Below are 13,556 nucleotides of genomic sequence, written 5' to 3' on the forward strand. Positions count from 1 at the left end.
GATAAACTTAACTAATTATGGATGCAGGTACAGCAAGGAGACGCTTTCTGTTCTACGCGCGGCAAATTCGGGCGGTCGCATTGTGCCGCATCCAAAGTGCACGATGTTATTTCACTCGTGGGACGTGAAGCCGGAAAATATACGACGATGTTTGTCGTGCTCTTAAGACGACGCGACGCTTGGTTTAATTCCGCACGTTGTCTCGGGTTTGCCGCACGCGCTTCCTTTCATCTACGAGCGCTTTGACTAATCTTCTCGGAGTGGATCTTTCTCCTTGACGAGAAAAAAAAAAAAAGAAAAAAAGAGAATAACGTGCATCAGATGTACTGATGGCTATTATTTTCTTCCTCAATATAAGGCGCGATACTCGTGCGATTTTTATTGCTCTTGTACTGTCTTGCTGCAAAACTGCAAAACGCGTTTTCGTCTTCGCTTCTCTCTCCCCTTTTCGCAATGTGTATATTTCTGTTACCTTTCCACTTTTCCCATTCCTCTTCTTACTACAGCCGCGTTCAAATTCTCCAATGGTCTCTCGTGCCGCTCCGCTTTTACCCCGTAAAAACTTTTTATTTCCTAACAAGCAGCGAGAAAGTCACGTACGCGCCAGGTTACGAAAGTCTGTACAATTCGGGAAAATTGAACTCTATGCGCCGATTCAGATAGTACGACGCGGATTTTCCGCTTAACGAAGGATCGTCGAATCAAAATCGTGGAAATTGGATCGAACGTGTGTGTTAGAAGAGACTCGCTGTTAATGTGGTGCACATTTTGAAGAAACGATTGCGCAATTATTTTCATTATACTCATCCAGAATTACACAAATATATAATAGTATAAAAAATATAGGAAGAAACATATAATATATGTTACATATATATATAATTTTACTTGATGAGGAAAAGAGGGATATTAAAGTTATAAATTCTGAAATTAAACTCTTGTATATATTTTAAACAACTTTACCATTTATCAATCTTATAATCGGGAACAGAAAAATAAGAGATATATAAAAAGATTAAATTTATATAAAAATTTTATATTTATCTCCGTAAAAGAGAGATTATTCGCTATATATGTGTAATATATTTTATATAAATACACACGATATATATCGTAATATTTTCGCGAGTGGATATCAATCCCGAAACACTACAGCCGGATATCGTACCTTGTCGGACACGGGAACGGGAAGAATGTCGTACAGGTTGAAAACGGGAAGTACAACATCACGGAAGGATTTGTGGCCCCTGCCTGTGACAGGTTTGGAATCGTCCATCATGGTATTAAACAATTTATCCGTCGCGTGGTGCTATACGCCACGTCGCGCCCTGCCTCATACGAGCGACATGTATTCGTGTGCAAAACGTTGATTGAAATTTATAAAAACGCGTTACGGCTGTTCTTTTTGAAGCAAAATTGTTAGAAATGTACTCCATCGTACGACATGTTCGAATATTAACGATATGAGTAAATAAGAATCCGTGCTACGAGTTCACTTGCATCATGCTCGAATGTTTGAATAGTTTAAACTGAATAGTTTAAAATATATCATGGGTATTTTTATATCTTTATGATGCATCGATTGACAAGATAAGATTGACAGAACAGCAATTTGATGAATGTAAATGATTTTTTTTTTTAACGAAAAATGATTCTTTCAGATTTCGTGTATCTGTGGCATGTGCGCGAAGTTTTCTATCGCGTTAAATATTTATAGGAAGGGGGCGGAAACAAATGCTTGTGCCACTATATCGAATATCATTGTTTTGGACACTAGCCAGATCTTAGCGGTGGTAATTCACGGTAAGTTACCGCAGCACGTTTCTTCCCCCTCGAAATATCTGTCTCACCTCTCGGGCGAATCCGGCGAGTGGATGCTGTTTAAAGAGCGATGAGGCGAGCTCTCGAGCGCGGATTTTCCTATGGCGTTACCTATTCTCGGGGAAAAGTCGAGAGGCAGATGCCGCGATATAGTCGAGAATGTATGCGGACGGTGTTATGAAAAATTAAAATACGTCCCGCGAGTGTATTTACCGTGCGAACATCACGAATTTGTGGCACGGATAAGCATCGCTCGGTGAGAGAATATGTACTTCTTCTGCAATATTTCGAGCATGCATTTATGAAAATGAAGTCTTTCACATTTTACAATTTCGCACCCTTTCATTTTTAATCCCTATTATATAAATTGTCAAACTAATGATACAATTGAAAAAGAGGTCCTGAAAATAAACTAGTTCAAAATATAGAATAACAATTTCTAATCAAGAGACATTATTTTTTTCGATGAGATTTGCTTTAAAAATTAACAAAATTATACACTCATGTGAGCTTGAGATTTTTCGATTTTTAATATTATATCATGTATCGTCAAATTTATTTAAACGATAGGTAATACAAAAACTCGATATTCTAAAGAAAAGATAAAAATAACATTTTTTTTTTCGAAAATAAAACTCTCTCTCTCTATAAAAAAATTTTGTTGTATTTTCTATCTATTTTTTTTACGGGAATCTAGTCTCTCTTTTCGATTTACATTTACTCTCATCATTTCTATAAAAATTATCTCTCTTATACATATAATCTGAATATATATTGTGAAACATAATTTGTGAATCTTTCCAAATATTTTCTGTTATTGTTTTCATATTTAATATTATATACATTATGTTGTATATGAACGTGTTGTATGTAAAAAAAAAAATGTAAAAGTGAAAAGAAACTCACCGAGTTAATGTAGTTAATGAGAGACAATCCTCCATCCCAGGGGTGCTCGAGCTCGCAGGAAATATTAGCGGGCCTTAGAGCATGGGATTGCTCCAGGGTACGTAATCCCACCGCGAACACCTGTACACTGTCGTACATTAACGCTGGTTCTGCCTGAAAAAGATATGATTACGTAATGTTGGTCGAATGACACAAAGCATGCCCTACTTCAGAAATGTCAGAATATTTTTGGTAGTATTAATTCGATGACATTAACTAAGATTAACTGACAATAAGATCGCTCTCCTCATTTTAAATTTTAAAATAATTAATAATTACTACCCTAACGCGCGCAACTAAGATCGCATTAAAATAGTATATAAACGTCCGATGAATGAAAGAGAATCATTTTGAAAGCATTTAACTCAATAAGGTGTATTAACGGGAATGTATAATTAAAACAGAGCTATTGATTACTGTAAATTGGTAGAGATTTGAACGAATCCGGTATAGAAAGAGAGAAACGAGCGGCGAAATGCGAGGATGCGAGACGATTTTCGAGAAGAAATGAATGGACGCGAATTACATATTATTAAAATAGAGAGAGGACGATAACGAAATGCTCCGGTTATTAATTGTAACGCTGTTAGTCGCGCGCGTGTATGCGTGTGTGTGTGTGTGTGTGTGTGTGTGTGTGTGTGTGTGTGTGTGTGTGTGTGTGTGTATGTGAGCGTTTATTTCCGTAAATTATGAAATTCACGGTACGTTGCCGCGTCGAAGTTGCCGCGCCGGTTCTAATCCACTCATCTCGTCGTTGCGTTCTCGACGGAAACGTCGGCGGAAAATGTAATATTCAGCGCGAGAAGACTGCGACAGATTTGATAGTGACGTTGCGTGAAATAATTTCGTTCACACGCTATTTATCCCGCCCCCTCTTCGTACAGTTTTTCTTTTATAAGCAAATTATTTGAGGAAAATAAGAAAAAGAAGACAATAATTTTTATGTTAATATATTTTTTGTTATATATATATATATATATATATATATATATATATATATATATATACTAAAATTTTGCATGTTTTTATAATATATGGATAAATATCATATTTCTATGAATCCATAAAGTATATTTATGCAAATATTGATATTAATTTTTGCTAAAAATATTGAATTGATGTATAGTAATAAGGGATCACATTTTATTGTATTTGACATTACAAATAATGTATTGAATATTTGCTTAAAATGAATAAATGTAAATTGATTTCAATGGAAATCAATGTAATTAAAATATTTGCACTTGAACTGTCAATTCGCAAAAAAAAAAAAAACAAATTCTAATAATTAAATAGACTTGACGTGTTTATCGATCACCGACTTGCAGGCTCTCAAAGAATCGCTAACGATATTGATAAGACAGACGAAGGAAGATCTTAGAAGAGCAACGAAAATGGAATTATACGTGGACAGCGGATTATCTTTCGAGATATATATTTTTAGGGGATGTTTTTTCCTCGAAATGCGCGATCGATGCGAGAGACGGTTGTTACGTCGCGAATTGATTGCGCCCGGTATCTTAGAGTCGCGAAACGAAGCGTGACGCGACCGTTCCGTTTTTTGCGGCCGCTTCTCGTTTTCATTTCCTTCCTATCCGTTCCCTTAGCGTCTTATTCGCAGCCGCGTCTGTTGGAAGGCATGTATTTGAGACGGACAAACATTCAGGAAGCATCCAGGAAACGAGCGGAGTCCGCGCTTAGTCTTGAGTGTCTCTCTCTCTCTCTCTCTCTGTTGCTACTCTTGCTCTGCTACGAGTAGTTTGTGGAGCTTTAATGTTTGCCCTGGGGCTAAAGTATGTGATGTGTCCCCGCATCTTTCCGCTGATTCAATATTGCAATTTCCGTTGATGACGCGCGAATTTTGTTAGCGCGACTAATCAACTTTCCCGACGTGGTTTTAACTGATTTCAATATTCTTCCTTCTCTCTCTCTCTCTCTCTCTCTCTCAGTTTCTTTTTTTTCCTCTTTCAATATTCTCTATCTTGTCAGCGGCCAAGCGCTTCTCGAGATAAACGCTGATAATATATTTATCACGACGCAAGCGATCTCTAAGAGATATGCTTATCAATTTACATATGATTATACTGTTTTTAGACACAAAAAGTGAAACTAAAGCGGCATTACGGGCATCTATATCTTCCCGTAATGTGACTTTGGACATGGAGAAAAGCTCTTCTATCTATACATGATAAAGCTCTCTCGCGTGCCATCTCCAGGGAGTTAGGATTCTTAACTTGATGGATAACTGAAAGCTCGCGATTTTATTTACATAATGTCAAGATAACATTTGGCTGTGCGTACAGCTATTTCTTCTCTCTCAAAATATTATTCAATTTCATCAGAAGAGAATATAAGAATAGAAAAAAAATTATTTAGGAACAATTTTCGAGATTAGGATTTTTATAACTATTTTCAAAGTTTAAGCAGAATATTGATGACACATTTTGAAATGTTTGCATTTTATATCCTAAATATTATTATACATATAAATTACATATGCGTCTCTCTGTTAATGATTTCAATAATTAAACGAGAAAATTTGCAATAATTTCTCAAAGTTTCACCTATTATCGCGAGAGGCTTTGTTAAATGTTACGCGTAAAATTTCGTTCAATATTAATTTATAAATTATCGGGACAAGCAAGCGCGCTGCGGTTTCACAATTACGTTAAAATCCACGCGGTGATATGTGCGGGGCAGTAATAATCCGAAACGAAAATTCGTTGGAAAGTTTGCAAAAGTTGATAAACTGGCGCTAACGTAATTTATATGCGGCAAGATACACGCAAATGCGCGAGCGTGACATGAGGGACGAAGCAAGTGTGATTCGGACGGACGGAGGGTGGGCGACACGTACACATCCTGCCTGTCTTATCCTTGCCCGAGGCAAACAATAAAGCTCCGGCAAACTACTTGTAGGCGAGAATCTCGTCTCGACAAACTTGAAATCTGTCTGGGATAGTTTACGCGATCTACAACTGCGAGCGGTTATCCTCCTTCTTTCTATCTAATTAATTTTTTATCTCTCAATAAATATATTTTTCATCATTCCCGAAAAAAAAACATAATATTATATTTATTTCGTTACTAGTATCCTATTTGTTAAAATTAAATATTAGGTTCTCATCAAAACATTAAAACATGTGGTCCAAGTCAGAGCAATGTTTAAAAAATTGTAGTTTTTGCTAATTTTTATAATTAAAATTTTACAAGGAAAATTAATTTAATAATTAATTAAATATCATAGCCCGGTGCTTCGCACACGAAATGAGGTCTAAAAACATATAATTTTTCTATTTAAAACGAGATCTCTGTTTGCATCCAAAGCACCTTGCACTATCCGGCATTTTGGATGCGAATTAAACGAGGTTTAAAAAGATACAGTTCCATTTACGTTTCGCTTTTGTTTTTTCAAAATGCTTATCTCATATCATTTAATGTAGAAGATAAAAGGAATATATGATCAGATATTTTTAGAACTGCAGAACTATGCATTTTTAAACTTTGTTTCGCATTCAAAGCACGGGATCATGTGAGGTGAACTTTCATCCTTTGATGCTTATATTTTCCAGACTAAAAGTGAGCGACTAATATTTATTGAGAGACATTCGTAAATCCTTTGCTCATATATTTGAAAGTTATTGAAACTGATAAGCTCGCATTAAGCTTCACCTCCTATTTTTGTAATTTTAGATAATAACATGAGAAATTATGATAAACAGTTAAATAAATAAATATCTTACATTTGCTATATATTATCAGTATTAATTATTATATAATATTTCTCATATGTATTAAATTTCGCATTTCGCGATTTTGCAAATAAATTATGGTTCAATAATTCATTAGATACTTTATTATACTTTATATACTTTATACTTTACAGTTGTATTTTATAAAATTTTGATAGACTTCACTATTCTCGATATAAATATTCGAGGAAGGTAGGAATTATATAAATTAATTTAATAATATCAACAATATTAAGAAAGTTAACATAAGATTATATCTGAAAAATATTTTATAGATAAATTTTTCTCTATTAAACATCAATTATTATCGTTGTATGTGTACCTTTCGGTAATTAGTATCATCGGTAGAGATAATATCAAATATCCGTCGAAATATCGAAATGCACCTATTGGCGAAGATATCGGACGATAATGTGTGTTATATCACACATGGGTGCTGGCTATCAATTTTGGTAGCTTAATGTGAATACGAATCGACAACTTCGCGGACAACTAAAATCATTATACGCACATCAATCAATTAACGGCCATTACTGTGTGCAATTCAATTTATTATCGTATGTCTCGTATCGCGAATATTCCGATCTACGATTATGAATGTGCAGTAACAAATATATGCATAATAAAATCGCTACTCCTTCCTTCTCTCGTTATACATAATTCGACGCGCAAATGCTGAATTTTTGTGCATCGAAATAATATGCAGCGTTTAATCGTAGAGCATGCGGCGTTGTTGCGTGCAAAAACAGCACGCAGATCGAATTGATGCCGTAATAATTTCCGTCAGTAGTAAATGATCGTTATATACGATCGAATAAATTTTGAATTTTTCCAATCGCCGCACTCATTTGTTGATCAGCAGGCAGGTGATAATGCACGAGAAATCGAATAAAGCTTGCGTGTTTATTTGCAAAATCAAAATAAGGCTGGCTGCGCTAATAATAATTTTGCACAACAGTGTAAATAATGATAAATTATTTACGGAAATATATATATATATATATATATATATATATATATATATATGACACGCAAAACACAAATACTTTCCATACAAATAAGCGTTTTATTTTTGAAAATAGCCAGCATTTTTTTTTTAAGATTTTTGCGAGACACTGCGTCGAGCGCTTTTATGTCATGCCATTTAATCGGGTCGTGTGAAATATCTAGTTATTGAATTTGTACTCCGCTGTGTCATGATGAATATACAAAATGCAAACGATAACAAAATCATACAGTTGCTGCCGCATGTCTACGCCAATTTATATTACACGTACATTTTCCCAGTCGTCACACTCGTCCTCGATTGGACAACACGATCCGGAAGCGCGAACAGAATAATAACCGGTATGTGATGTAACAATACGTACGGATATTTTGAATCGCTATCGATTTGACGGGAATAACAAAATTGTAGGGCTGGAAAGGACGAGTTTTAATCGACGGCACGTGATCGGTTCGGTTCATCGACGAGACCTGACGTACGGTATTGATGGAATAAAAATTCGTAAAAATCAACGTTGAACACAGGTCGCAATAATAACGAAATAGTCGGTTTTGTCATCGTAAATCTTTCATGTTTTGTAGGAGAGGACGATTTCTTATTTTTCATTTTATACATAATATGTATAATTTAATTCAACAGCACATAAAGAATGTTTTAATGATACTCGCAGAGACGTGGAATAATTTAGAATCATACAATGTAATTTAGATCTAATAATATTAATCCTAGAATAAGCCTCTTAATTTTTTTATATATTTATATATGTATATTATTTAACTATAATAAAATATATCATCGAAATTCGCCCGTCGCTCTTAGATCCCCTTAAAGAATGGAATTATTCGAATATTACACGTTCATCTGTTTCCTGATATCGATATCTGTTATCTGTATTAATGGAGCTAGCTTTGCAAAACGATGCTGCAGTGCCAGCTATAACTCGCATGTTGCTCAAAATGCGAACTCGCACAGTCGTGGAATGTAATTGCGCTGCAGGTGCGTGCGTGGTCGCGTCCCGGAAAAATTGCACGAGCTCCAATGTGTTCGCCGAATGAATTCGGGATGGAACGAGGAGAAATTAATGGCCAGCGATAGACGACGCGGTTGTCACTCCCTTTTTTTTTTCTGTTTCGGTGATCGGGACAACCGAGGGTGCGCGAAACATGCGCCTCGATCGTATCGATTGCAGTTACTCTGACGATATCAAAATATTTTATCGTCGAGCCTCATGAGATCGGACAATCCAACGCTTCGCCCACAAAGAGAAGAGAAACTGAATCGAATGCGTTTTTCCATCACGTTATCGCGCATTTAATTTTACTCTCTTTGAACGGAAACTGAACGGATTATTGAGATTACCATATGATCAAATTCTAACCGTGTCAAATTTTATTCATAATGTACGCAATAAAATAAAAAGCAGTTTCAGTTGACAGAGTGATGTATATAATAAGAACATGGAATAATAATATAGGATATAAATTTCATATCTCGATATCAAAATTTTAATTTAATTTATAAACGAGTGTGCTAAAGGAATGAACGAGTTTACTAAAGGGTTTCTATATAATATTTCGTTGCATATCAAAAATGGATTATTTTCCAATTCCAATTTTAGGAATTTAGATAAAAATAAACTGTTTAATATTTATGTATTATATTACACGATGGCGTCGAATAATATATTAATTATAATAATATAAATCATAATTTCCAAGATAACAGAAAATTTTTTTATAGCGGTTTTATATCTTTTAATAAATGTTCTATTACAAAATATTGTATTACGTTGAATAAAATCAGTTACAAATTGATAATAAATAATCATAAGTTTTAAAATAGTAGATAATTTTTCTACTATTTTATATAATGATGACGACTCTCTATCACTAATTTGATCTAGTATGACTGATTTGCATATTAGAAATTTGTCTAATTTAATTAAAATAAAACAGTTTACTGTGTTTTCTTCGGAGCATTTATGTCTTTATTACGCCCCATCGAGAGACGAAAACGAGGTGGATGAGCTCACGCGTATTATCAGAAATCTCTTAGTTGGATGGAAGTTGCGATAGTTGTTGCACCGTGAATACACTCTAGTTATCCGGGGCTAATTGGAGAGTGCTTTTAATTAGACTGAGTTCAACCTAAGCTAGCGGACAGAAATGGTACTTTGGCTTTGCCTAATTGCGTTTAATTCGAATGCACATTGAGGCAATTTAAAGCATTTTTTCATGTATATATCTAATGCCTAGCAAAATTTGTCGGTATTATTTGACAGGATACTACTTACACATAATACTTACAGCATAATTGATAATGATACGTAAAGAGATTTGTAATATTCTCGAGCTTTATCGCGCTGAAGTAATCTGAGCGTGGTATATTATGCACAAACATCTCTCGTAATACTACTTAAAGTTTCGATTAAGCTGTTTTCGAAAATTATATTCCTGCGATACACGTTGCTTAAACTTTGGCGCAAGAGATAAGTATACCAACATTACCTATAATTCTGAATTAATTACGTTCCCTCATCCCCGATTATATCACGATCGAGAATTGCATCCAAAGTACTTTGTAATATAATATCCTTGTAAAAAAAAAAATTGTTTTCAAATTTGTTAAATAATTTGTAAAGATTCAAAAGAATCGCGTTATAAAATATATCGCGGGCATAAATATATAAAAATATTGAATATCAGTACAGAATCTCTACACATACAAACATTGTTTCGTAATATAAATCATTTAAATAAAAATGTACATTTTGCCATATCATATGTACACATAAAATTTGTTTAATATTTATAAGACGATATATATTTAAACTTTTAATTACAGAATACACAATCCATCTCATATTTAAAAAAATCGCATCCTGACCCACTTATCCTGTAATTATCTTATAGATATAATGTATAGTTTACGTTACGTTCAAAATGTTGTCGTACGATCGATACAAACGATCGCAAGAGACCGCACGGATTGCTTCATCGGTCGAGCATCTTGACATCTTGGAAATTGGCAATCTCGCATGAATAATGAAGAAACTGATATACAACCTCGCGTACGCCGGCCAAGGTACGTCCGGCTGCGCCAGATTTAAGCCTTGTCCGGATAGATCGAGCGGTTAGTCGTTGGACACCCGTGGCTTCCCGTAAGTTCTGGCACCAACATTTAATTCGGTATAAAAGCCGAAACTGCCGCGCTTCTCCTAATCCGCTACTCCCGTCCGGATAATCGCACCGCGGAATTAATCTGAAAAGATCTATCATTTGTCCGATCTCGTCCGCTTCTTTCTTGAAACGCGAATTTAACTTGGCGATGGACAACGCCGACTTTGGTCCGATTCAGCCTGTTCATTAGCATTTAAAGCGAAATGGAAATGCTTCGTTTGAACTACTTGCTGTCTAACGCGAGATCCTCACCTTTCCCGCTAGTTAAGTCGGGAACGTTGAGGGAATGGCTTGCAGATGACAATTAACTTGGCGGAAGTGAAATATTTCTGCCGTCGCGCTACTATGATTAATGGTGATGTTTTAAAGATCAGTCTACCGTGTGTCTTCATTAAAGCATAAAGGACAATCTGTCATCATCCAAGTTGACTAATTCATCTGAGCCGATTAATGACAATTCATAAGCGCAAAATGCGCGCGAATGGGATTTTTGACATATATATCTAAATATATATATATATATATATATATATATATATATATATATATATATATGTTTTTCTCGCGAGACACATTTTCACTCCTCGTAAATTTTGCCTTCGAATAGTAAGTAAGTGTTCATTTACGGAAGCTCGAAAAATTCTCGCTATTATGAAGATCGATATTTCTCCCTTTAGCCTGACGTAATTGAAATAAATATTACTCGTGCGGACTGGCAAATTCTGAAACAAATCTTGCTTTATGTCGCAAAATCCCATGAACGTGTTTCTTCCATTTCGCTGGCAAAAATGTTACGTTTGGTAAATAGAAATTTCTTCACTAGCTTAACCAATCTTTTGCGTACAAGCGCCGTTCTCGCAGTCGGATAACGAAAAGAAAAACGGTTATGGCTCTTATCCTACTTATCACCGAACACAAAGTCACGATGCAATATGTTTAAATTTTAGATTGTCCACAATTTTTTCTTAAACCCTTAACGTATCTCGATTAAAATTTTAATGCGAATAATTTATTGCAATCTACCATTTATATTATGTATTATACTCGTCGACGTGTAAAATTACGCGAAGAAATTATTATCCTATTAAAAGTCCTGTCAATATTTAAACCTCTAAAATTGCAGTGTTCTAATATAATTTCGTATGCATCCTTGATTCTCTGCTATATAATGATTTTAGCGATGGCAAATAAAATAATATTTATAATAAAAAATATTAAAAAAATAAATAAAATTTTATTTAAATAAAATTATTTAAATAATTATCTTAAATATTTATATTTGAAATGTGTCTCACTAAATTTTACCATCTATAAATTTTGAGACAATTGAATATTTTAGTGTTTCTAAATTCTTTTCTCTATCCATATAAAGTATAGAGATTACAAAAAAACATTGGAAAAAAAAAAATTTGTTTGACAATCTAAATTTACTTTTATATATAATATTTTAAAAGCTTATAAATGTCACGATGATTTAAACTTTGAATTTTTTTTTAGTTTTATCATTATTTGGTAAAAATATGGAAAACAAACCAATATAAATCAAACGTTGCATTTTTTTTGTACATCGCTTTTTAAAGAAAAAATGTGATACAATGCGTATATTTGTAACCAATATTATATTGGGAACCATCAACGTCAGCAATATTTACTTTGTTGTCTGTAAATATAACGAACCTGTCATACAATCAGTTATTTTTTTTTTTTGACACATGACAAAAATTAAAAAAATTTGCATTATATGCTAATGTTTCATCTCCATCAGTTTTTAATATATTCAATATAATGTATACTTCATGTTTTTCCACAAGATATTTTTACATTTGAAAAAACAAAATAAGTTTTATTTTCAATTAAACGTTACTTAATTAAGCGTGCTTTATTTCTTCTGTTTTAATACAATTTATTTTTTTTATTTTAAATTACCGGCAAAACTTTGAAAGCCGCAGAATATATGTGTATATTGTGCCTGCGGCGATGAAATATTCTACTGACTAACTAAAGTCCGATTGTCGTTAACCCATTAAAGCATTATGAGACTGTAAATTACAACCAGTCGAATGGGAAGAATTAGTTGAACAGGTAATGCGCATTAATGAACATCTGTATTTTATGTGGAGAAAATTCCAACATTGACCGCGCACAACAATTCCGCAATGATTCGTAATAATTCGTTAAGCCGTTCGCAGCGGTTGCTGTAAATTGGTTGTTTTGCAATCGACCTGCTATTGACAGTTTAGCAAGCTATGGATATGAATTACGATTGCTGAAACGCAACTCAATTTATCCGCGATAGTAGTAGGCAGTCCCATACACTTTATTGTGTAGCAACAAAATTATTTTTAGGGAAAATCCAAATACCCTCTCTCGTCATTTTCAAAATTTTCTCATATTTTAATGAAAAATTTGATTATATATCTCAACCTAATTACATATTCTTACGCATTCCAAACTTAATTATATAATTTTCGAGATTAATAAATTAAAAAAATTGCGCGAGTGACATATGATGTATATAAAACTGACATTTGCAGTTAGCAAAACGCAGGTCAGTTCTTTGGCCAGTCGGTTGCAGATTTTTCGCGAAAAGATTCCAGCCCAGGCGAATGTCGTGCCAGCCATATTTTTGGCCAACCACCACAGTCGCCACAGTCGGAACTTACCTTGCCGGTGTGTGACTACACACTCCGCTCGGCAAATAAAATAATAAAACCTTTCGAGTGCGCGAGATAGCATGATTTATGGCGCCAACAGCAAAGGTTATCCACTGCGGTGCAGAGAATTCAGTGATTCATTGGCCAAGCGGATCGGAGAAGAGTTAGGAGAAATATGAGACAGAAATCTTGACGCTAC

General features: G+C 34.3%; 1 protein-coding gene across 8 annotated transcripts in view; it reads right to left on the reverse strand.

Annotated features, from left to right (window-relative positions):
* The window catches only part of LOC126856896 (glutamate receptor ionotropic, kainate 2-like), a 135,658-nt gene that overhangs the window by 57,542 nt on the left and 64,560 nt on the right, over nt 1-13,556 (reverse strand). For all 8 annotated transcript variants that reach the window (XM_050605882.1, XM_050605879.1, XM_050605880.1 and 5 more), the window contains exon 8: nt 2,728-2,880. In XM_050605882.1, the coding sequence (XP_050461839.1) occupies nt 2,728-2,880 (153 nt within the window). The remainder of the gene's footprint in view (nt 1-2,727; nt 2,881-13,556) is intronic.

This window comes from Cataglyphis hispanica, chromosome 20, assembly GCF_021464435.1.
Source record: "Cataglyphis hispanica isolate Lineage 1 chromosome 20, ULB_Chis1_1.0, whole genome shotgun sequence".
NCBI lineage: Eukaryota > Metazoa > Arthropoda > Insecta > Hymenoptera > Formicidae > Cataglyphis > Cataglyphis hispanica.